This window comes from Chamaea fasciata, unplaced genomic scaffold (assembly GCF_029207755.1).
Source record: "Chamaea fasciata isolate MVZ Bird 193981 ecotype frontalis unplaced genomic scaffold, bChaFas1.0.hap1 SCAF_4, whole genome shotgun sequence".
NCBI classification, from domain to species: Eukaryota; Metazoa; Chordata; class Aves; order Passeriformes; family Sylviidae; genus Chamaea; species Chamaea fasciata.
Genome location: NW_027094089.1, coordinates 60,928,553 through 60,955,005, shown reverse-complemented (window position 1 = coordinate 60,955,005; position 26,453 = coordinate 60,928,553). Strand labels below are relative to the sequence as shown.

The window sequence follows — 26,453 nt, the reverse complement described above, 5'->3', positions numbered from 1 at the left end:
GAATTTGTTATTAATATTTTTAATTCACGGATTTGGCTTATCATTTGTAACACCCCTGTCAAAAAGCACATGAAAATAATGAGTAAAAATACTTGCAACAATTTAGCAATTCGTTACTCATACTTTAAAAAATATTTCACCACACGAGCTTGTAAGTAAAATTACACAGGTTTTCTATAATAACTCTGAATACCTTTGTAACAAAAGGTTTTGCAAGAGCCAAGAGGAGTTGTTCCAAATATGAAAGAGGGCTCTGTTAGAAATTCATTATCCCATGTACTCAACATATTGGTAAGAATAATCATTGATTTTTTATAATGTTTCATACTTGAAAAAACCTCCAGAAAACCAGCTGGGGGTTGAAAACATGAGAGCCATAGCATTTGTAGGTGGGAATTTTAAGCCTAAATATTTTGGATAATTGTGGCATAAACAAATGTTACAAAACTAATTTTTCAGAGTCTTCAGTGGGAAGTTAAGCAGCAGTATCTGAGGAAGCCAACATATGTTGTCATGTCACGTCTAATCATTGGCCTATAATCATTACAAAGTAGAAGGGGGAAAATTTGGGTAGACCTTACCTTTTGGATCTCTGTCCCTGATGGCAGGTGAAGGGGGTGTAGCAGGTTTTTTGTGACTGGGACATGGTAGGGCCTCCTAGTAAATGCCATTACAGCTGGCCCATCTTCATAAGCACTTGGGAAATCTAAAGCTTTCACATCTTCAAACTTCTCTAATTTCAGTTTTAACTGATCAATGAGCATTTGTTGTTCCACCATTTTCTCAATCTCATGGGAAAAAAATAAAGCAAAAGCAAAACTGAGCTCAATATCATATTCACGACTTCTAATTCCTCACAAAGGTCAGGAATCTTGTAAATCACCCACTGACCTTAAATTATTCTGTAGGGCAGCAAACTGAGAATTCTATGACATATAAGCAGTCTCAGCGCACAACCCTGCCAATCCAGTAAAGTTTAGACACATTTTCGTTTAGAAAGACCTGCCCTGGTTTCCAAAGTTACAGAAAGAGTGCCAATGTGAGGTGTAACCAAACTGAGTATTTTAGGCCGTTCCTGACAACTCTTAATGATTCCTCATTTGCAGTAGATGCCCAGAGCACACCTGGCACCTCGGCTACAAGCTCGGTGTTAAATGAGATAAGGGAGAAGAGCCAAACCCTGTGAAGAGGGGAGTGTTTCTTTTTCTTCATGAATGACTCTGCAGTGCTAACTCCTTCTGGGGAAGCACTACCACAGTCCCACCGATCCTGAGGGGGTCATCTCTGCTAATGGGCCATAATTGCTCAACAGCATCAATGTAATAGACAGCTGTAACAACTTAGACCCCCAAGGATTCCCAAAAATCAGGATTACATCATTCCCACCGTGCAACTGTGTGCCCTGGGGAAGGTGCTGAATACTCTCCCCTGAACCTGGGCATATATACCTGAGGACTTGGGACCCCCACCACCCCTGGATGGATCCAGAGGAGGACCAACACTTTTCACAGCAACCGTCACTTCAGCAGGACTGCAGTCACCACTTGACAGGACTGTGAGCACAGGTTTGTGGGTCTAAGCCAGTTTTAACGTGTATTATTAGATTTATTTTAACCTTTCTATTAAATTGCAACTCTGACCTGAAATATCTCTCAAGGTAATTGTGTGGGTTTCATTTTTCCCACTGGTTCACCTTCAAACCAGCATACCCAGTTTAGTTACATTAGCCTATCTAGGCATCTAGTGAGAAGTGGATGACATAATTAGTAGCTCATGCTTGCTTTATATGCGTATTTACGGGGAAATAAAATGAGATTTAAACAAACATTTTCAAATTAAACTTATGGTCTGAGTCTTATTAATTAAAAATGTATACTGAACTAAACATATACATGATCCCAGGATCACTTCCTGCTTTTTCTTCCATGCAGCCTCAGGTTTATTGATAATGCTGGTTTGGAGACCTTATCTGCTTCTGTCACAGCATTATTCATATACTGTTCAAAATATTTATGTTATCAAAACTGATTCATCTATATGGCCAAGTGTCATGGGTTGTATTACAGGATGTGCACAAAGTATTCTATCACCATCTTCATGAACTGTTGAATCCAGGTGGGGCAGTGTTTTCCCAGACCCCCTCCCTCTGGGCCATTATCTTCTGTTAATGGCCCATCAAATGCCTTGCCCATGACTCATAGTAACCCCCTCCGGGAGTTGTCTCTGTTTAACGGGCCATCAAGGACCCCCTGCATGACTCATCATCCCACTGTGAGATGCTCTGCCCAGGGGGAGGAACCAAGCATTCTCACCTGGATATAATCTGGGTTTGGGACAGTACAGGGGGCCCTGACCCACTGGATTCCCAGAGGACCAGAGCTACCAGACCTTTCTACAGGATCACTGCTTCAGGAAGACCACCTCATCTGGACTGCTTCCATCACTCTGCTCAGGTTGTATTCTGACTCTGTCAGTGGTATTTTGTATTATTGCATCTATTTTATTTTACTTTCTTTCCTTTCTTCCTATTAAATTGTATCTCTGCCTTGGAGCCTCTCATTTGTTTTGCTTTCAAACCACTACACCAAGTTATATCCATTTTCAACTCACTCTATTGTTTTTGATTCATTTTGAAGTATGGTTAAAAACTGGCCTAGCAAGAACAGGGAAGTTGAAAAATAGCTCATGATACATTCTGCATCCTTCTACTTTGAATGCACGCTTTTATTCATTCTTTGTGGTGTTGTCTTAGATTGAAAGTTCCTTCCAAACACAAATATACAATGCCTTACAAGTTGACATTGTGTTGGAATACAATATATATTATTCATTCCTATGTCACAGAAAAGAGAATATATGTATGAATATTATATTTGTTATCTTTTTGGAAGAAGTAACAGCCACCTTGAAGCTATTTGTCCCTGATACAATTGCACATACAACTCCACAGTGTAACAGCCATTGCATAAATACATGTGTATAAATATTTATTACCTCCTACCTCATACCTGCTACTCTCAAAGTCCTTATTCTATCATGTATCATTAAATTACATATTCCTGTGATTACAATGTAAAATATGGACAGAAGCACTTGCTTTTCATTATCCTACCTACATTGTATGTTTTTAAAAAGAAGTGGCTGTTTAGTGAACTAAATGCCAAAATGGTGCCTGAAAGCTCTCAAGCTTCCTTCCTGTCTCTGATACTGAAATGACCTTCTATCTACACTGTGACAGCTACCTTGTATCCTCCAAAATTTATATAATAATTATCACAGTATAAGTTGACACTGTGGTGTGCAGGCTAAAAAAACAAATCTAGCCAGAAATGACCCATGACAGACAGCGAAGACAGAAAGAGACAGAAAAAAGAAAAAGATCATTACTAGTTTACTTACCTTTCATGTACTGACTCTCCCCAAGCCATCAGCAAAGAAAAGGAAAAAGGAGAAAAAGTATAATAAGGAGAAGAGCACTAGCTATCCATGTTTATGCGTTTCTGTTTTAAAAATCCATATAACTTATCTGTCATCCACGTATCAGGCAACACCAGCAGAATATTAACTATTCTATTTTGCAGTCTTCTCAACTTTGAAATGTTATGCACATATTAGCCACCATAATTTCATTAGCAATCTCAAGATTTACAGAAGAGGCAAGCAGCCTCTTTGTCACTACTTCACTTTCCATTGTGTCACTCAGTTTTCTCTAGTGGTAAATGATCAGAAAGTTAGGATGGAATTCTTTCTTAGAAAGTCAAAAGGGAACAATACTCTTATTCTTAATAAAGCTATAACAAAATAAGTTTCTATACAACTTTTCAATGAAAGCATTCTGTAGGATTGGTACAGTCTTTTTTAAATTCTGGAGAATCTTTCAAAGGCTTTCAAATCCTAATCTATTAATTGTCCTGAAACTCTTTTACAATAATACAAATCTGGGGAGAGTGTTATGTGTTATGCTTCAGGAGGCATGGGGAGCATGAATAGTTCACTTCAAGTTATGCAGGAGGCCTCTGCCACAGCCAGGCTCATATACAGTCTCCAGGAATCATGTTACTGTGATACATCCACTAGATGAACCCAACTCATTCAGTGAAACAGCTCTAATTAAAACACAATGTCCCTAATACTGACCGATAATTAAGTAAAAAAAAAAAATTCTAAGGGACATGTTGAATGTATTCGCATGGTAGAAGGATGATTCAATACAGATAAATGTGTAGAAAACACATTACAGGTAGAAAAATACCTGTAATCTTTGTGTTTCTTGAGCCTCCTCTAAAAATTCTTGTTGTTCTTCCTTTTCCCGCAGTAATGTCTTTATCTGATTCTGCAGTATCTGCACTTCATGATTCTTCTGGCTAAATAGTTCCTCATCCATAACTAGTACCTGCTAGATAATAGAAGAAAAGTTCAGCTGGGCAAAAGGGACATTATTATTCCTACAATGGGAATATGAATCAAAATTGAACCTCATTTGTTGTTAAAAGACATGACCATAACTGCAAAGTCTTGAGGTATGTGTAGCAAATTATCTAAGTGGTTATCTGCAGTTTGTAGCAGCTATTTCTTCACTTCTTTTTCATCTATTGATTTTGTTCTGACAAGTTTCATTCTTCCAAAGGAGATCATGTACTCACAACCAAACCTAATTTATTGAAGTATATATTAAATTCAATTATTCTCTTAGGTATGCTGTAACATGTAGCAACAAGATCACGGCATCTTGTGATTAATACACCTCTCAAATGAAAACAATAAGAACAGTTGTCCTCAATATGCAACTTGGATAACAGTTTAAAGATTAAAGAAACCATAAGAATGCTTCTTCATATGTTCTTGTAAATGAACTGATACTTATTGATGGAGACTTCCAAATGTTGTTACTCTTCCAGAAAGCCTACAGAAGCCAAAACCAAATATTGAAACATTACATCAACCCACAAACCTTCTCATTCTCGCTCTTCCTTTTTTTTTCTTTCTCTCAAAGAGAAGAGGTGGTGGTGGTGGACATATGAATGAATTTGGGTGTTAGCTACAGCCAATCCACTATGCCAGTATTTTAATATCATGTAAGACAACATTATTCAGGCAGTAATAGCTGCTAGCAAAGAAATGTGTATGTACAGACAAGAATAGGTCCACTACTAGTTATTAAATCTGTCCGTATGCAGACTCTGCTCTAGTTTGTAGCATCTCATTTATTTTAGCCTTCCTCTAACCATCTCTTCCTGGCATACTCACCTGGGGAAGTGAGTTTAAGCTAAGTTTAAGCTCAGTTTTTACACTGTTTAGAACCTGGGAAACAGAGGTTTAAAACAAGCCACAGAAGAAAATTAAGAAGGAAGAAAAAAACCTGTGATTTAAATTGTTTGAGAACAAAGAAAAGACAAAATTTGTTTGTGCAATTGCCTGATCACAATCTATAGGTTTGTCAGTTTGGTTGCAAACTAAAAATGGGTTGATGTTACAAAATTCTAACTTACTGGAGCACTGCCTCCTTCCACACATGACAAACTTAGTTTCTCTGAGATGTTTATCTTGCAACAGAACTTCACTCAGTTTCCAATTAGTGTACAGTTGTTTTAAGTAATAAAATTAATTTTGATTTGAGGTTATTTTCACTGTACAATAATCTGCATTTCTTTTCTTTTGATGTTCATAGTCAACATTTTAACTCAGCATATCCGATATATGTACTTCCTAAATGTATATGGGGATGTTTCCAAAAAGAATTACTTATTTGATCATGTGTCAGTTCTGTTAGGAGACATGTTCTCAGAAGGCTGACAGCCCTTCTCCCCATAGATCATCTCTAGGACTATTATCTACTGCGAGAGAAACAGCTAATCTGCACTACCAATATGACAGGATCCTCATGTGACATCTGCATGCTAAGAATCCCAGATGTTGTTTTGAAATTTTCACCTCATTTGGAAAACCATAAAGAAGTATGATGTCACCAAAAAGCAAAAGTTGATGTTTAACACAAAAGCAAATGTTAGAAAGTAGTTAGACAAAGAAATCTGCAAATATTTTAGAAACTCATTCAGAAGAAGGCATGGCAATGGAAAAAGAAATACAGGAGGTTTTGTGAGATCGTAGCTGAAGAAATACAGTTTAGGAAATTGCTAAGAGATAAGAGACGAGACTGTAACTTTGTAATATTAGACAGACTAGCAGATTACATACATTGCATTAAATAATATTAGACAAAAGTTGCAAAACTTACTCCCTGGGTTATCTGTAAGCTCACAGATATCTTTGAAAATATCTGTATTGCAATTATATCTGTTAGGCTTCTGACAGAGTAATATATTTGCTGGATTCAAAACCATTTCTGGGTTCATAGGACAACTACTGAGGGTATGCAACTAAGTACACACTTCCAAGAGAAGAGGAAGTTCTCTTACCCTCTTTTCCTCTTTCTCTTCTTTTTCCCCCAACTAAGTACGCTCCCTCACTTCCAAGCCCCCAATCCCAAGGGAGAGTAAAAGAAAGAAAACTTGACAGTCAAGACACAAATTGTTCAGTAAGTGAAAGTGAAGTAAAAGAGCAGAGAAAACAACACAAGTTGTTGTTTTCTCAAACAACAATGCAAAGGTAGTTAATGCAAAAGCAATCACTCTCTACCTCAAAGGGGTAGACTGATGCCCATTAGCTCCTGTGCAAAAAGACAGCTAACATAACTAAATCCCCCTCCTCCCCCTTTCAGTTTCTGAGTATGTCATATGATGTGAAGCATCTCTTTGGTTGACCTGGGTCATCTGCCTGGTTGTACTCCTCCTGTCCCTGGGTGCACTCGCCTATCTATTCACTCACAAAGACAGTTGGTCCCCTGATGCTGTGCCAACACTCTGCAGCAAGACCTAAAACACTGGTGTTTATCAGACTGTACTACAGAAATGCAAAACATGGCAGCCTGCAAACATTTATGAAGAAAATTAACTCCATCTCCATCTACAACATAGTACAACCTCCATTTATATTCCACACCATTTATGTCATGGTCAAGCCACACACTATCCGATGCAACATTATTAACCAGTCTTCCTTCCCTTCTTATCCTGTAACTTATACACAGATATCATTCCTTATGTCTACAGGCCACTCCTGTAAAATATCCATAAAATGTCCACTGAATTTATTTAGTCCATGATGTGGGTTCTGTCTGGTTACAGTAGCCACTCAGGTCAGGAGCCCAGGCTATGCTAAAAGAATTGTTGTATGATCCTACAAGAGACCATCACAGTCCTTCCATGGTGTCAGAGACTGAAATGTTATCACTCATGGCTCAAACATTGTTATAACGATTTTTGCCCATTACGGCAAAACTGTACGATGAAGCTGCACCAACAAAACTCACAGCAAATGGGTCTCCTGACTGAAACCCTGAACTGTCAGTTAAACTGACTAAAGCTATTCAAGGTAAGAAAAGTAACACTATTGGTCAAAGCATCTCAGGCCTAGGTAGTAACGGATAAGGCTGGGACAGCATTCACAGAAAAGCCAAGCCCAGCAGGTTCAGGAGGAGGCCACAGCCCCAGGCTTATCTGTTGCCAGGTTTGCACCAACTCCCACTCCACCAAAGAGTGGGGGAGGAGGGTTTTCAGTGCATGTGAGAACCTCTGGTCAGAGGCAGTGAACACCCATCCTCTGCTGTGCAGACTAGCTCAGCTGTGGGACCTCTCACCCCAGGAAAGTCACATCTACAGGACAGTCACATGAGGGGCAGCTAAGGGTGTGTCAAGGCCCACCAAAGGCCCCCCTGAAGGGTTTCCCAGACCCTGCACCAGAGGACATGACACAAAATGATGCAACTGACCCAAAGTCTTTCAAGGGACAGTGGCAAATGTCCTCGCTTCAGGGGAGGCACCTGGGCATCCCCACATGACCCAAATGTATATTAATCCATTGGGTACTATGCTTTTGACAGGGCACCCTCACCAGCAAGACCAGATGGAGAGGATCAACGAGACATCATTATCCATGGAGGGGTGGTATGTTCCTACTTAAACTGTCTGGTGTGATTCTTCCTGTTCCCTTCCTCCTTTCATCGCCCTTTCATCGCCCTTTCCTTTCCTTTCCTTTCCTTTCCTTTCCTTTCCTTTCCTTTCCTTTCCTTTCCTTTCCTTTCCTTTCCTTTCCTTTCCTTTCCTTTCCTTTCCTTTCCTTTCCTTTCCTTTCCTTTCCTTTCCTTTCCTTTCCTTTCCTTTCCTTTCCTTTCCTTTCCTTTCCTTTCCTTTCCTTTCCTTTCCTTTCCTTTCCTTTCCTTTCCTTTCCTTTCCTTTCCTTTCCTTTCCTTTCCTTTCCTTCCCGGAACTTCCCGGAACTTCCCTTCCCTTCCCGGAACTTCCCTTCCCTTCCCGGAACTTCCCGGAACTTCCCGGAACTTCCCGGAACTTCCCGGAACTTCCCTTCCCGGAACTTCCCTTCCCCTTCCCCTTCCCCTTCCCCTTCCCTTCCCGGAACTTCCCGGAACTTCCCGGAACTTCCCGGAACTTCCCTTCCCCTCTTTTACTGTTAAATAAAATTTATTGGTCAATTTCTTGGTATCAACATATAACCTCATTTGGTTTTAATCTCATTTCAGGGAGTAATCAATCCTCAGAGTTCTTTCCATTTTACTCGCAGAGAGCTCTCTTGGCTCTTTTGTAGTTAGAGCAGACTGTAACACATGGTAGAGCATGGTGTCAAACCCAGAGAGGCATAAATCCACGGAATCAGCATCAGAAAGAGGAAAGGGTCTACTGCATCTCAGGGACTGGTTAGCAGCAACTGCAACAGTAATCTTTCTGGAAGACCCTTTTTAACCACTGCCTCTTCGTCCTTTACATACAGACTGCTTTATGTGCAGAGTTCCAGGACCAAAATAGGTGCACTGCCCCACTTCTCATAACCTTTTCACAGTCATGCAGGTAGAACTGTAGGGTGGGATGTGTCATGGGCCCATGGTTCCCCTTCCCTTAAGCAGAGGAATTCCTGCTCATGGTAGCCAATATGTTGGCCTGCCCAGGCAAAGAGGTTTTAAGAGATTATCCACATTATCTTTTGAGTTGCTAGACCTTGTGTAACAATCTTTCCACAGCTGAGATACAGGCACATAGTAAGGAGAGGGAATAGAGCTTTTGAGTAAATCAGTAGGACTGGTAAACTGTTCTGTACAAAGCTGGTGCCACAGAGTCAGCCTAATTCAGCCTTACTAGGTTGCTGTCATACGATGTCTGTGTGTTCCGTACAGATTTCTGCCATTCAGATCATATGCACTGTATATTGTCTGGATCTTTTGAGGCCTGATTATTTTCCATGTCACTGAAGACCACCTTCACCACCTCTAATTCCCTTAAACATTAAATATATTTCTCTGTGGCAGTCCAAATGCCTCTGGATGACAGTATCTTCCTTAAGTGAGTACTTTGTCCTCACGCTCAACAGGAGTCACCTCTGGAACCTGGAGGTGGCTGACTCTCTTCCAATCCCTCTGTCAATCCCACAATCCCTAGTAAAGAATCCCACGTGATGTGTTTCCCTATCTTATAAATTCCAGACTGTTAGTCCCACTATTCCAGCTCTGGAGCAGCCAGGTAGCAATTAGCTCATCTTGTCAGGTAAAATCTTTACACATTACATTGCAGCTAAGTCTGGATAGGGACCAGGTAGCTTCCACCTCTTACAATTTCTGTCTCTTTCCTTTCCTAACCTTCTGTGGAACTGGCTGCCTGTTCTGATTCTTCTCTCTCCTCTTCTGAGCAGGAGCTGCTTCTTCTCTTATTAACTTGATCTCTGCTTCCATTGTTTGTTCTTTACTACAAGATCAGCTATCACAGTTGAGGGTTCAGTCTCTGGTTTAGTGTCTCTGTAGCCTCAGACCAAGAGACCTTCTCAGACCACCACAATCCCATTTGTGGGCTTTTAGACTAGAACCTCTTGCATTTCTAAGGGCATTGGACACTGACTTTATAGGGATGGGGCAGATCCAACACAGCTATAGAAGACACTGTGTTTCACCTTCATTCCTTCAAATGACGTATTAGTTTGATGGGCTAATGAGCCTGTTCAGACATGAAATCACAAACTGTCAGAGCCAGCAATGCCCCTGTGTTCCTGCCCAACTCCTCCCATACATACTCCCATACATACACCACAGGGATCAATCACCTTAGAGCGTGTTCCTGTGTGGCAACCCCAAACAGCTGTTTAACCTTATGAACAATAATCGAAGTTGGGATCACAGCACATCAGTATGAACAATCTGATTAGCATCAGATTAGGCTGATGGTCAGTGGTTTTGTCATAGCTCTCCCAAACAAAGGAAAACAAAGCTATAAAAAGCAAACAAAAGAGCAAAATCTGAAAATAGTCATTCATGACTCTTGGAGGCTGTTGTACAGCTAGAAAGGAATCAAGCATCTAAATATTCAAGGACACATACAAATCAGCACCCAAGGCAAATATGCAGCTTCATGACCTGCAACAGTCATTCAACACCTTAACTAAACAGTATTAACAGCTACAAACTTAATCTAGCACATTATAATCAAATCTGGTATTATCTTGAAAGCCTTGAGCCACAGGCTGAGTTCCAAAATAGACTGTTGTGGGTTACCCCAGTAGATCGCTATCGATTCACACAGAGCTATCAATTCACTTCCCCCTACCTCCATCTCCTAGGAGGACAGAGGAAGAGCAAAGGGAAAGTGAAAGCAAGAAAATTTGTGGGTCAAGATAGATGATCAGTAAGTGATGACAAAGTGGAAGAGAGAAAGAAAATAAAACAAAACGGATGATGCAAAAGCTATCGCCCACCACCTCCCAAGGCTGATGAATGCTCAACCAGTTCTGGGCAAAATACAGCTAATCTCCCTAAACCTCCTTTTCCTTTTTATTCCTGAGCATCACCTTATGTAGTATGAAATCTCTCTTTGATTAGTTCAGGTCATCTGCTTTGTTGCATGTTTGTGTCTCCAACTATTCATGCACCCTCCAATCTATTTACTGAGGGGCACAGGCAGAAAAACAGAAGGCCGGTCACTGTACTAAACACTATTCAGCAAGGGCAAAAACATTACTGTGTTATGGTCATAAATCTAAAACACAGCACCCTCAGAGATGCTATACAGAAAACAAACTCCATCCCAGGCAGACCTAGCACACTAGCGTAGCCAAAACCAAAAATCTAACAGACAAAACAGCTCAGCCTCAAAAGTCATCTTGAAACTGACTAGAGAAAATATAACATTACATCATTTATCTCTGTTGTCGCTGATTATTTATTCAAATATCCATTAAAATAAACCTATGTCCCAGGGATTAGCCAAATTAAATTATACAAAATCGTAAATTAAATTTAATTGTCAAATAAGGTACAGGTGACAGTTTTATCCATCTTTCAAAACTGAGTTAAAATTTTGGCAGATTGCTTTTTCACTTAGTCATTTAAATAAACAGCTTATAATTAAATACCTGGCATTTCTTTAATTCCCTCTTCAGCTGAAGAATTGTGATGTGATATGGTACTGGGCTGGTCTCAGTCCCTGTGTCAATTTCCTGGATGGTAAGAGCTTCCTTCCTTACTTTCTGTACCATAGTGATCCAGCTCTGCAACCTGTCCCGCTGACTTCTTCTTAAGCTAACATCATCATTCAAATCAACCAGAAAGGGGAAGGCTTCATCTACACAATTTCTGTAACTGAAATATTGAACCTGAAGGCGAGTGAGCTGCTCCTCAAGTGAACTGATACGGGCTTTTTCTTCATTTAAGTCATGTAAATGCTGATTATTCACCTGCTGGCTCTGCAAAGCTTCCCGAAGCAATCTGATTTCAAGTTCCATTTCATCAATTCGGTCTTTTTCTGGGTTATAATTTACTACTGGTTTATTTCTAATGTTTTTGGCTCTGTTGGCATATCTGAGGGAATTTAAAGATTCATCAAAGTCCAGTGAGGATGGACTTATACATGTTATCATAACAGTCTTGGCATTTCCTCCAAGGGAGTCTTTCAGAATACGAGTGATTTTAGCATCCCTGTATGGAATATGTACACTTTTCCTTTTTGGGTGTCCAAGGGCAATGATGACATTTCCCAAGGCCAAGAGACCACTATTGATCTGAATTGATTCTTTGAAGCGTTCACCAGTATTTCCAGTCTTTGCTACCCTCTCTGATCCTGCCAAATCCACAAAATGAAACTTTGAAGAGATCGAATCCTGTGCAACATCAGTATTTTTCTGATACTCTGGAGACTGCTTCTGGCAAATACTGATGGTAAAAATGGCATGAGATCGACTAGAGTGCTCATTCTTCTGTGTTGTGCCTGTGTGACGAGCTGCATTGCCGCTTTCCAGCAGGCTTATCACTTCATCTGCACATTCTACTTGGAATTCCTTAGCACCGACAATCACTTCAAACACAAAAGCAGGTGAAAGTAAGAATAATTTAATTAATTCTAAACTCTTCAGCAAAAGTTTACAGCAATAATTATAAACATACTGTATTAGAGAAACATACACGCCTGTGTTATTATGAGGTCATACCATGCAGCTACAGAAATAGAAGATACAATATGCGAAAAGCATGAGGTACAACACATCTGAAACCTGCAGATATTTAATGTATGGGTGTATTGTGCCATAACATTTGAAACAATATCTTAGACACAAGATGTAACTCATTTGCACATTGCAACACTGCACATTACCTTTACCACGTACAGTGTAGTGCTAGCTAGAAAAAGTATGAGCAAAGTCAGCTCAAAGGATATTTTGCTAGTTAAAAAAAAAAGGACTAAAACTATAAAGTTTTTAGTAAAAATTATTCCCAGCCCATACTAAGAAAAGAACTTCTATTCTGAATAGTGTAGATAGTTGGGCCTTTGGGACAGGTATCTGTTAGTAATCCAATAAAGTGTAAGTGTACTTCTACCAAGTGATCTTACTAATCATATTTTTTATCATATTTTTCTTTTAATGAGAGATGGAAAATGTCCTAGCACAATTTACTGAAGTTGACTCTAACTATACTGAAGAAAAGAAATAATTTAAAGTATATTGTGGGATCCTTTCAAAGCAACGATATGGTCTGCAATATTTGTGCTGAACTAGTGCTTTCTCCCAGGTACAGACAAAAAACCCACGATAGCTTAATATAACAGTATACTAATACTAGAGTAAACACAACAATTAGAATATAAAGACAAAAAAAGCCAAACCTAAAACAAATTAGATACTTCCAGAATAAAATACCTCCGATGTGAATTCTTCTAGCATTTTCATGAGGTGAACAGGACACCTATAGGCCAAGTGTTAATCTTGAAGCCTCTAAAAATATCTACTCTCCCTCCTCTAAATGAAGTGGTCTCTTCCACTCCTTTCATTGTAAAAGGGGAGCAGGTATTTACCATATAATTGACTTAACAATTGTCATTTAGAAGGAAGAAGCAATGGTTTAATCTTAAAATATTTATTCAAGTGAAGAATCACACACTATTTTGTTTCTACACAGAATTTGCAAAAACAGTAATTGTGTATTTACTTTACCATTTGTTGCCATTTCCACCCATATAGTAGAACATCTTTTTGCTCACAGGCATCTAAACCCCCAAGTGCTTCCAAACAGCTAAAATGTGTTGATACTCTGAAACTAACCTTTTTTTTTTTTTTACTTTTTATTCACTAGTAGTGAATAAGCACTTTCAAGAGAAGGGAAGAATAATTTGGGCACAAACTAAAACCAAAAACACCAAGAGAGCTGGAATCCTACCTGTATTTCCCTTCTCATCTTCTCGGATATGTAGTTCTTTTACAGAGGTCTCCAAATCCAACAAATCTCGCAGTTCTTCCTTGTAAACCTCTATATAGGATACCTTCACACAGAAGTTAATATTACGATGTTCAGAAATACGATGAAATAATTCCTGAATAGCCCGTGGGATTATCCCCCTTTCATCCACCGCAACTGATGCTAAAATATAAGCACAAATGTCACACAGACTTGCAGTCATTCTGTCACATAAATTACAAATACTGAAATTTGAGAGAAGCTTGTGATACTTGGTATGCAACACATTAAGGAATCTGAAGAGTTCATTGTTCACAAGGATTTTTGTAAATTTGTTTTTGTGTGTGTCAGAACCATTTTTTGCATCCCATGGCAGGATTCAAATTTAAGTTCTAAATTACATAATTTTATGGTCATGAAAGTTATGAAAAACATGGATTCTGCTTTAAAACTATCCTCCTTATAGTACAGATTTCTTCTTTATACCTACTCAGTATGGTTAGCAATGACATCTCAAGGGTCTGAGAAACTATAAATTCTACTTATATAAAGCAAAATCATCAGTAACTTAGAGAGAAGATTTATGACCAACATTAATAGTAGTTTCCTATTTTTTCATAGACATAGAACACTGGTGCCAAACTCTACTTTTTTTTTTTTTTTTTTATATTCAGCATAGGAAGGACAGTGCTTCCATTAATAATCTGTGCTCATTATCCAAGACCATGGAAGGTGTTTGCCTATGAGACAACACCAAGAATCTTTTCAAACCAAAAAACTAATGGGTTGCTCACATCTAACAATTAATTTAGTAAAGGTATTCATTAAACTAAAAGGTTTTACAATTACAATTGCAGAACTAAGATCAGCCTTAGATTGTGACATCTACTACCAAAACAATTTAGCTAGCAATGGTACTTAGAGGAACATTAAATAACACTAGTGAAGGGAACGGAAGTGAAGCTGCAACAATGAGCAGAACAGGCCAAAGGTAAGAGGTTCAATAAAGCTAAGTGTGTGGTCCTGCCCTTGAGTCACAACAGTCCCCTTAAGCACTACAGGTTGGGTGGGGGCAGAGTGGCTGGAAAGATGCTCAGCCATAAAGAAGCTGGGGTTGCTGGCTGACAGTGGCTGAACATGCGCCAGCTGTGCCCAGGGGGCCAAGAAGGCCGATGGCATCCTGGCTTGTATCAGCAATAGTGTGGCCAGCAGGACCAGGGCAGTGACTGTCCCCCTGTGCTGGGCACTGGTGAGGCCACACCTCAAGTGTTCAGTTCTGCGCCCATCACTGTACAAAGCACATGGAGGGGCAGGAGTGTGTCCAGAGGAGGGCAACAGAGCTGGGAAAGGATCTGGAGCACAGGTCCTGTGAGGAGTGGCTGAGTGAACTGGGGCTGTTTAGGCTGGAGAAAAGAAGACTCAGGATAGACCATATTGCTCTCTACTACCACCTGACAGGAGGGTGTAACCAGGAGGGGTCAGTCTTCTCTCCCGTGGTAAAAAGTGACAGGACAAGAAGAAATGACCTCAGGTTGCACCTGGGAGGTTTAGATTGGATATTGGGAAAAATTTCTTCACTGGTGGTCAATCAATGGAATGGTCTTAGCTGTGGACCTGGAAATGCAGGGTTAATGGTTGGACTTTATGATCTTAGGGGTCTTTTCCAACCTAAACAATTATCTGATCCTATGGTTCTAAATAAAAGTAAGACTCTACCAAGTCCACTATTTATATCCATTAGGAAGAATTAAATCATAAATTTCTTAGATGTCACAGACATTTCTTTCAAAAACTCCAAAAAAGAAAACAAATCCAACAAAGAATAAGCAAGCAAACAATTAAGTGCCTAATTTTAAGATAAGATAAATGTACCAAAAAATTTCAAACCCACGACATTTCAGAAAAAAAGTTCTAATATAAGTTGCATGTTAAAATGTGGAATGTGAAAGAACACTCAACAAATTGTATTTTTCTTAGATATTTTTGGTATAGTCTAATTTATGAAGAAGTTTTTAGAACTTTAATTATCACATAAATTTTAGAAGTTTTGGGGTTTTTTACTACAGGTTTCTTTCTTGGTCCTTAAAATTCTGCAGCATCATCTGCTATGTAATAAATATTTAACTTGCACAAATGTACCCTTTACCAATTAAAAAAACCCCAAAAACCTTTCTATAACCTACCAATGTGGTCACCGCCAATGGTGTAAGTCTTCCCAGAACCAGTTTGTCCATACACAAACACTGTAGCATTGTATCCTTCAGTCAGAGACACTAGAAGAGGCTTAACGCAAACAGCATAAACTTCTTCTTGGGTTGAGTTTTTCCCAAATACAAAATCAAAAGTGAAGACATGGTCCTTTCCAATGATAACTTGTTTAGCATTTGGGACTAATCTGACACACGCTTGGTGGTTATGAAGTATTTCTTTGGAAAGCAGAGGTCTGACTCGGACTGCAACTTTAACTGGGATCTCCTCCATGCCAGACTCCACCCTTGTGCTTCCCACTCAGTATTCATATAGTCAAGAAGAAATCTGTTACCACTGCTCTATTCACCTCATTCACAGTTGCCTGCAACTGAGAAATAAGGTTTTCTATGTTATATAATACAAAAGAATGAATGTCCTGAAGTGGAAAGTTGAGATTTCCTAAGGGACATGTAAGTACCATTACAACCTTGAAAAGCACCTGATATAAATGCAGCTCTATTAATAACTAGATAATCAATTAATAAATTAATTTTGCATCTAATAATTTCCAGGCTAGCAGACTTAAGTCTGAAAGTTACCTGATTTCCTATTTGAATACAACACAGCCATACAAAGCAACAATAATCTAAGAGGTTCTCAATAAACACTGTTGATAAAGCAAAGGCATACAATGGATCCTCTCATTTTCCTGTTCCTGCATTGATACTGCATAGGCAACACAAATAAGTCATTCAAAACCTTGTTCTCCAAAAGTTGTAATTATTTCTCAAAAAATGTAATTTTTTTTTAGTAATTATAATTTTTAGCATACATGGTTCCTTATACTGCCTGGTGCATACTCATTCTTACAGCATAAGCATTGCACATTAGCACACTAGTAAATACTAAGGAATCATCTTTCTTTACAGCTGTTTTTCACTAGAATTAAAAAATTCTGCAAGGGATCCCACACAAATCTTTTCTGTTGTTGTTGCTAATTCTGAGAAACTTTGTCATGCAAGGTAAAGTTTGCTGAACTTCCTGCTCTCACACACATTGTTTTCAGGAAAGCTGTATTACTGAACTGGCAGAAATCAGCTAAGCCCCCAAAATTCAAGATTGTTGAAAACTAATAGGTTAAAACAGTGTTGACTCACAGCTGCAAAGAGTAGAGCTTTTGCCTTTCATTTTATTCCTTTTAGTTTGAGGACCTGGCTATCCACAGCTGAAATTTGAAAACAGAAAAGCCCCATTTTGTTGACTGAGCATAAGAAGCAAGCAAAGCATGAGAGTGAGCCAAAACTTGAATTATAAGGGACATGGCAATCAGAAACAGATGCATAAACATACCAATAAAAACACATTGTGATTGATAACTGAGTTTAGTTACCTGGGTGCATTATTTTTTTATCAACCTCCCCCCCCCCCCCCCCCGCGGTGGTGCTCTTAAAATGCCAACATTTCCTACTCTCTTTTTAAACCTATATAATACACAAACAAACAAATTAACAAATCATGTCTCAGGTGCGGGAGGGAAGCCCTGTTTCCTAAGAATCTATTTTGTAAAAGGACGTGGGAATATTCCATATTCCCAATCCGTCAAGGCTAGAGAAGTACTTCGGTGTCGACGTTCGCGGCTCCCATAAGGGAGAGGCAAACATACAGGCAACCTTTTCGCTCGCAGGGGTGTTGTGAGGGCGGCCCACCAGAATTTCCGTGTTTGCAACGTCTCCAAAGCTGAGGAGTAGCCGGGATCATATCACGCGTGAGTGCGGGGAGCCGCTAGGCCGGCGGAGGCCCCCATGCCGTGCCCTGCTGCCACCGGTGCCGCGGGCCGGGGCAGCGCCGGGCAGCGTTTGCGACCCCGCGCTAGGCAACGGCCGCCAGGCCGGCCGCCTGCGCGCCGTACAGCGCCCCCAGCGGCGGGACCTGCGCGGGCGGGGCGTCCGGCGGGCTCCCGGAGCTCCTTCCCCCCTGCCCGGGTCTCGGCCCCTCCCTCAGGGAAAGACAGTGAGGCGCTGGAGCGTGTCCAGAAAAGCGCAACGGAGCTGCGCAAGGCTCTGGAGCACAAGTCCTGTGAGGAGCGGCTGAGGGAGCAGCGGGTGTTTAGCCTGAAGGAGGCTCAGGTGGACTTACTGCTCTCTACAACCGCGTGAAAGAAAGCAGTAGCAAGATGGCGTTCGGCCTCTTCTCACAGGCAACAGGTGCCGGTACAAAAGGAAATAGCCTCAAGCTGTGGACAGCCTCAGGTTGGACATCAGGAAAAATTTCTTCACAGAATGAGTGATTAAATATTGGAACAGGCTGCCCAGTCAGGTGGTGGAGCCACTCCCTGGAGTTGTCTGAGAAAAGACTGGATGTGGCACTCAGTGCCATGGTCTAGGTGACAAGGTGGGGTTGAGTCATTGGTTGCAGTCACTCAGTGCCGTGGTCTAGTAGACAAAGTCATGTTCAGTCACAGGCTGGACACGATCTCAGAGATCTTTTCCAACCTAAATGATTCTGTGGGTCCTCCCCTCCCATCCTCCCTCCCTCCCTGTGTGGACTGAGCTTCCCCATCCTGCCCCTAGCAACAGAAACACAAACACCCCCATGGCACGTCTGTCACCGCACTGTTTATTGGACAAATGGACGGGTTACACTTCCATCTCTGAGCAGTAAAGCATCTGCCGAGCACCTGCCACCTCTGTGCAGGTGTGCAGGTGGGACAGGCAGGAGCAGGGAGGGGCTGAGGAGGAAGGTACACTACTGGATCTGCACACACACCTGGCTATGCACACAGGCAGCCACGTACACCAATACAAAGGTCAAAGAGCAGGAGCAACAAACCCTACCATAACACGGGTTGCCCACAATTAATTCCAATTAGTTAATAGTTAATAATGGGTTGCTGATAATTCCAGTCAGGGCAAGTAAATGATTAAAAGAAAAGGTAATAAAACAATGGGGAAAAAAAGGCATGTTGTTACTAAATCACCAGAAAACAAACACTTGATTTAACAGTTCCAAGTTAGTGCATGACAAACCACCACATGAAAAGCAAAATTTCAGTTCAAAAGATAAGGCAGCAATAGAAGAGCTATCAGACTGGACTTAGTAATATATACACCGTACTCGGTGGAACGGGATATCTTTCATATCTTCCCTGTGATCCCTGGCATAGTCCCAAAGATAATAATCAAGTAAAACTGCATTGATCTTTTCATGCATGTCCTGACCCTTCTTCTGATAGAGCTCCTGCAGGTGCTTACAAATCAATGCACAACACCAAATAGAACAGCCACGGATCTCTACCTCTTCTTTGTCTCCAGATTGGAAAAGCTTCCCTGCAGACACAAGAGACAGCAATCTATTTATAACCAACAGACAGAAGCCCAAGGACTGCCTAAATTTGCTAATTTTTTTCCCCTCCACATTTATTCTGTCCTAGGATTCCAGTTCTCATGACTTACACAGCAACTGTTAACAATGTTGCTATACATTTTCTAATAGTTACTTTAATTTTACCACATTGCACTTAGAAGTTTCCCTCCCAATCAATTCAAACAACATCCTATATTCTAAAAAACTGCTTCAGGAGCAGAGTGTACTGCAAATCATATGATCATTTCCTTGCTTGCAGAAACAAAAAAGATAGTCTTTTATTATAGTATACTTTTTAGTATATAATTATTACACTTCATAGTGTATTTTCTGCCAGGATGACTGAAGTCAAAGATTTTAATATTAAAAACAAACAGTACCCCAAAACAACTGAATGTAAAGAGAAACAGTGGAATTATTTAAATGGGAATGTTCTCATTAGGACTCATGGAAGGATAAAACGTCTGTGAGATCTATTTAATATAAAGATATGCATAAACATGCACAGCCATTCTTTTAAAATTCATGGGTAACTGCATTAATCTGTTTATCTTCCTGAGTATTTCCAAAATTGCATAATAGCGGCTCTACATATATATACAGTCATTTTACAGTGCAAAAGTTATTGACCTATTTTTATTCGCTAAAATTTATGGTTAGTAAGTATTGCAAAGATGAAACCATGCTTAAAAAATGAGATCCTAGTCATTTGCAATTAACTTCATTTAAAGCAATATTTTTTAATAGATGCTTATGACATTACTTTGCTTATTATCTAGCAGTTCAGTACAAACAAAGTGGAATTCCCATGCTTTTACATCATATTTGAATTAATGACAAAATCATTGTTTCTTTTATGTAAACCTCAAAAATCATAACTATTCTCATGCCAAAAAGTGGGTGTGCAACAGCAGCTTTTCAGAAGCTAATTCAGAAACTCAAATTATATTTGAGTCTCTTTAATCCCTCCCTTATCAATGTTTAATCCACAAAAGAGTTAGGTCTTTATAAAAAAGTAACCTTAAGAACTCACTCAAGATCACAGTTAGAGAAGAAGTTCCTTCCTGCTACCTCATCCCTACATAAGAAATCCTTGTTCCCTGGAGGAAAAAAACTGACACATAGCCCTTACATGGACAACATATTACAGATTATAACTAACCTTAGTCTACAATGTCAGGCAGTAAGATTACTTGATATTAGCAAGGACAGAACAAACCTTCACGTAGTTTCTTCATTAATTCTTCAGAATACTTCATTGCTTTTAAGTGAACAAGAACTTGTGGAATTCTGTAGTCAGCGAATATTGTCAGAGTGGAAATATCATCAAAAGAGCCGTCTCCTTTGCCTTCTAAAACACTCCATGTGTCAGCCACAAGTATTTGTGCCCGTTTGTAGAAAGACACCTTTTTTTTCTGAAGAAAGAAATTTACTGATTATTTAAGTGCCTGATCAATAAATATAGCAAATAACATATTAAGCATTTCATATTGTTAAGCAAACATTAGTTAACTAGCACAGAATAAAACTGCAACACTCTTAAATATCTTAAAATCTAAACAATATCAAACTACAAACACGGATTATGTGGAATATTCATATATAAACTGAAATAAAAGAATAACATAATAAAAGTTATTGCAGCAAATAAAAATTGTTTAGAATATGCCTGGATCTCAGAACACATTCATAGTTGTCTACTGCCACTTGGCAAACACTGTAGTTGAACATCCAGCAACATTAATTTTCAGAAAGGCTACAATACATCCAACCTTTTGACAAGAGAATCATAATAGGCATGTATTGTACTAGACAATTAAAACATTTTGTTAATCCATTTATCTGTACTGCTAAATAAACAGAATTCTGGTGAAAACTTTAATGAATGCTCCTCTTTGTTTACTGCCAAGATGCTGTAACTATTCCTGACAACAAATTACATTTTTTGTCCTTGAATGATATTCTCCAAAAACACTGAGAAGTTCAACTACATTTCAAAGAACAACTTCTACAAACATCCTCAAAACTCCTGCCTCCCCTGTGCCTCATTCCATGTTGATATAGATGCAAAAACTTACTTCCAGAGAACATGTATGATTTTGTATCTAAATAACAAAATACCACATTAAACATCACACAAGAAGTGGTAACAAGAAGTAAATAATTAACAGACCAAACTTTATCATAGCTCTTACTGTCCCAAAGCATGGGTGTCATTCTTTCATAGCATTAAGGACTTCCCAGTAGTAAAGAACTGGTATGTCTCCAGCACCAAACCATTTCACAAGAGCAGAGGAAGGCAGAATTAGAATGGAATTTTTCATTTCATGCTGCAGTTTAACTAGAAAGAAAAATACTGTCTGGGACTCATCACTGAGCAGATGAATTTCATTGTTTCAATTGTTAACTTTTATGTTGCACAGAACTTATTAACTTTATATAAAAATCTCAACATGAAAAAGGCTACAAAGCATTTTGAGTAAATTTTTCCACTATTTATCAGAAAGCAAGTAAAGCACTAGGTGGAACTTAAGGACTTTTTTACTGTGCAAGTGACTGCACTGGCACAGATTGTCTAGAGAGGTTGTGGAGTCCCCCTCATGGAATATACTCAAGAACTGTCCAGACACAATCCAGTGCCATGTGCTCTGGGATGACCCTGCTCAAGCAAGGAGGTTGGAGGGACCATACCTCTTATGGTGTGGTCCCTTAAACCCTTACTTGGTCTCTGATTCTGTCTGTGAAAGACAGTAAAGATAGTACAATTTACCAAAAAATTGAACTTTTTTCAACATGGCAATACAATTATACTTCTTTTATCTTTTTTTTCTGCAACGCACTGCCTTTCCAGGAAATAGTACCATATACAGGAACATTTGCATCTCCTCTGCAGTACAATATGCTAATATTAAGGACTGTATCTAATTATGACCTACTGACATTAAAAGAAATGAGGAGTATTATGTTGGCAAAAAGCAAAATGTGATAGCACAGCCATTAAAAAAAAAAGCAAAGAATAGGATCATGAGGATTTTACAACCTCAGACCCAGGTGACGGATGGTAAGTAAAAGATGAATATGTGCAATATTATGGAAAGATCCAAAAGGACTTCACTAAGTCTCCGTCAGAACACAAAAACCCTGATATACGAGTACAATATAGTCTAAAATTTCAACTGCTGTTGGGAATCAAATACAGCACAGCATCTAAGTATGAATTATCCACTAAGAAGAAAAAATGTTTTGGAGATTTTGGTCTTGGTTTGCATTTTCTTTTTCAGAAAAACTAACACTGGTGACTTCTGTGATTACATGTGTAATTACTCAAAGTATTTTGTCTATGTATTTGGAAAAACATACAGTCAAATAATTGTGCTAATTTTAGAAGCTTCCCTAGAAGGTCAGCTGTAGCAGTCTGTGATAGTACGATTCTAATGCACAGCTTATCTTATAATCATATATATTTCTTCTTTGGAGAGTTTCTGTTTTGCTGTTGGATATTTCACCATCTTTCCATTTCCTTCCTAACCCTTTAGAAGTCTTACTTGTGACAGCTCAACCTGCTGCCATAAAAATAATGTGATCTATGTCACCACCTTCAAAATACACATCTTGCTTAGTGAAAGCAGAAAAAAAGCTTCCATATTCATGCAACAGGTTTTATTATTAAGTCAGTGCTTACGGTCTGAGATCATTTTTGGAACACCTTTTCATTCTGTAGTCTGCTGCTGCTTTTAAGGAGGCTTGCTTTATAAAGCACTCATCATCATCTCATGAAAGATAAAACGTCAATGAGTACAGTCACTATAAAGATAAGAAAATATCACTTTACTTAGAAAATATTCCCCTTTTGATCATAAAAATTGTCAAAGTATTACTTTATACGTAAAAAAAAAAAAAAAAAAGAACAACCCAAATAAACAAAACCAGTAGCTTGAAAGATTAATTCAAAAGAACCTCTGATTTTTTATGTAAATATATTTTGCTTCACAGCAGGAGACAAAGGAAAATAAAATGACACCTCCTGCTGAAGGGCAATAAATGCAATAGATTCAAAGCTTCAGGGACTGTTATTCCAAGAAGTTGAAAAGACTGCACAGACTAGTAGTACAGGCTGTGCTGTCACTTAAGATAGTCTTCTGGATTTAATGATGCAACAGCTGAGAGTACTCAGCTAAGAGTACTGCACATGCAACTGAGCACAAGAGCTGCTACATAAGTGTCAGATGGTAAATGAAAATCATGCCTGTATAGCTGAAAACTGGGACACAAAAAAACCCAGATGATCACTGTTTAATTCCCATAAATTTCTTTCAGGAAAAACTTCAGTATACGGTCAGTACTTGTTAATGTGGGTTACTTCTAATCTGTAGTCGTTTGAGTAATGTCTGTTGAATCAACAGCCGTTAAAGGGTGGAGTTCCAGTAGCTATGCATTAACTCTACCAGAGTTTCACTTCCTTCATCAGCTGCAGAGAGCCTCAAAGTAAAAGAAAAAGAAGATGCCAGGAGGAGGTTTGTCAGCAATTCAAGGGAAGCGAAAAAAAATGAAAAAAGGATTCCCATTTTTCAGGCAGGAATTATCTCAAATACTGTGCATTTTTAAGGAGTACAAAGGAGGTGTGATCTAATTGGGAACTCAAAGCATACCAAAATAAATTACAGTAAAGTGATGAAGAGACAGCATATGAAAAAAAGGTACTTCTCTGGTGAGAAAAAGAAAGTGAAGAAAGTGACTCTTGTCCTGACTAGTTGAGGACTATCAGGAGTCTTCTACTGTTACTAAACAGTAGGAATCTTTTTCTGAGCTTTAGAATTAGCTTACCTCAAATACAGCTTCATCTCTGTAAGAAGGAAAATTTTCCAGTACGAGATGTAGCAGCTTCTGAGCACTCTTCTCACTCATTTTAACACAGGTGAGGAAAGACCCACCAAACTTCTCTAACAGAATTATTCCACTTTCGTTCAGCACCCGATGTCTTTCTTCAATCAAAGGCAGAGGCACTTCTGTGTCAGAGCGAAACACGTGCCTAACTTGGTCAAGCGTCATGGTGGCAAAATAGGATGCACTGGTGATAGGTATCCCTTGAGAAAAGTGAAAATGAGGTATTTAGACTACCACATAACATACAGACCTAATACAGTGACCTGCTAAAGGAAAGAACTTCTATAGGAAGATCTAAGAAGTCCATCAACTCTTAAACCCACCTTTGTTTTCAGTGTTAACCGCATCCACAGACCTGCTCATAACTAAATTTTTGCATGCACAAACGTTTTCCCTCTACAGCAAATTTCCAACATACAACCACGGAACCGTTGTTACTTTTTGTACGTAATCTTACCCTGCTGCTTAGTCTTCATATTTTAAGTGTGATGTTTACATAACACACTTGCAAATATAGTCAATATAAAACTAGTTTAGTCAGAATAGACCTGTTTTCCCATGGATCCTAATCACTTTGTGCATTCACAGAAAGTGCCTTAATGCTAATACCATCTTAATTTACAAATAACTATGCAGAAATTTAATTAAAACTTTAATCTATACCTACTAACAGTTGGGTTTGGGTTTTTGCTTTGTTTTTCTGAGAACAGGAAAAACAGTGAGTGCTAAAGTACTGGGTTTAAATACGAAACTTAAAAACACTGGTGTAAAATACTGGTTTGAGGGGCATACACCCATATGTATTTTCAGACTTACTTTAGATACTCTGGTATTTTACCAGTCCAAAGGATTCTTGCTTTATGCCTCATTTTTTCATTTGCCATGGAAATACGTAACTTATCTTAAGAATACATGTGAAATAACCCAAGTCACGAACAGCTGACTACTGGCAATCCTTAAAGTCTTCCGAATGGAAGAGATAACCCAGTTGGAGCCACGAGTTAGGCAGTTTCAGTACAAGGGTATTTTGAAAGTACTTCCAGTTCCCTTCCCCAAGCACTAAGGGACGCCTGCACATACAGAGCTACAGAAACAGCGAGCAGCAGTTCCCAAGCGCGCGTCCCACTTCCAAGGCGCCGCCTTTATTTAATACACGACGCTCGGCTTCCGACGGCCCCCGCCCGCAGCCCCGGCCCCGCTTCCCCGGCGCTCACTGACCGTCGTCCAGGGCCCTGTTGACGGCGGCGCACAGCGACCAGTATCCGCTGTAGGTTTTATTCTTGTATTTCACAAGGTACTTGCGCTCCTCCTGCTCAGACCAGAAGGAGAAATTGAGGGTGTCCACCAGGAACACCCAGTCTACAGCCTCCTTGTCGGCGGCCCGGGGATTCAGCTCGTGGAGGCTTTTCCACCCCGCCAGCCCGAACTCCGCCGCCGAGGCTTTGTCGAACAGGCTCTCCGCCACCCGCCGCGCCCCCTCGTCGTCCACGGAGACATCCTTGCTGTGCTCGGCTATGAACTTGGCGGACTCCAGGGGGGACGGGAAGACCTCCATGCTTAGCAGGAAATACACACACTGCCGACGCCAGGACCTTTGCCACACTTCCCGCAGGATGCGCAAGGGAAAAGGCCCAGGCTCCCCCGGCCCCGCCCCGCCCCGCCCCGCCGTGCTGCCCCTGCGCGCAGGCGCGGCTGGCGGCGAGGCCCGCGCCGCGCTCGGGGGCGGCGGCGAGATCAGACCCCGGGCCCGGGGACAGCCTGGGCCGGTGCATTCGTATTGCCAGTCGCACCCTCAAATCCTGCCAGGCTGGAGCAGCGGGCAGAATCAGCTTTTCGGCAGCGATGCTTTCCAGAAGATTCCCATCAATGAGAAAGAGAGGGATTAAAAAAACCCAACCTGACAAAGGAACGAACAGACATATGCGTGTTCAGTTGTTGAGCTCTTATCTCCAATCAAAACAAAAAAGAACCAAACGAAAGACCATCAACAACCCCTTCCTTTTGCATACGTACGCAAGTTGGAAGCACACAGAAATCCAGCATTTATTTTAGTTCGCTTGCATTTGCCCAAAACCTTAGCCTCGATTGCAGACTTGTCTAATTCAGGTACTAAGTACTCTGCATACCAAGACGGCTGCCTTCCAACGGACTGGAGTGATGGCATTTCTTTCTACAGAACTCACCATCGCCCTGCCAAGAGAGCCAGCCTTATGCATAATGTTTCAGACTCCTTGCC

At 40.0% G+C, this 26,453-nt stretch overlaps 2 protein-coding genes across 2 annotated transcripts in view; both read right to left on the bottom strand.

Annotated features, from left to right (window-relative positions):
* KIF27 (kinesin family member 27) overlaps positions 1 to 16,267 on the bottom strand; it is a 29,883-nt gene extending 13,616 nt beyond the window's left edge. The window contains 5 exon segments of the mRNA XM_066181762.1: positions 582 to 788; positions 4,253 to 4,396; positions 11,467 to 12,404; positions 13,763 to 13,963; positions 15,964 to 16,267. Of these exon segments, the coding sequence (XP_066037859.1) occupies positions 582 to 788; positions 4,253 to 4,396; positions 11,467 to 12,404; positions 13,763 to 13,963; positions 15,964 to 16,261 (1,788 nt within the window). The 5' untranslated portion in view covers positions 16,262 to 16,267.
* A 2,298-nt stretch (positions 16,268 to 18,565) lies between these two features.
* QNG1 (Q-nucleotide N-glycosylase 1) lies at positions 18,566 to 25,839 on the bottom strand. Its single transcript, XM_066181757.1, has 4 exons — positions 25,436 to 25,839; positions 24,158 to 24,417; positions 20,553 to 20,748; positions 18,566 to 19,296 (listed from the first exon to the last, which is right to left on the bottom strand). Exons 1-4 carry the CDS (start codon positions 25,770 to 25,772, stop codon positions 19,064 to 19,066), a joined length of 1,026 nt encoding a protein of 341 aa, XP_066037854.1. The 5' UTR covers positions 25,773 to 25,839; the 3' UTR covers positions 18,566 to 19,063.
* Between the last annotated feature and the right edge of the window lie 614 nt (positions 25,840 to 26,453).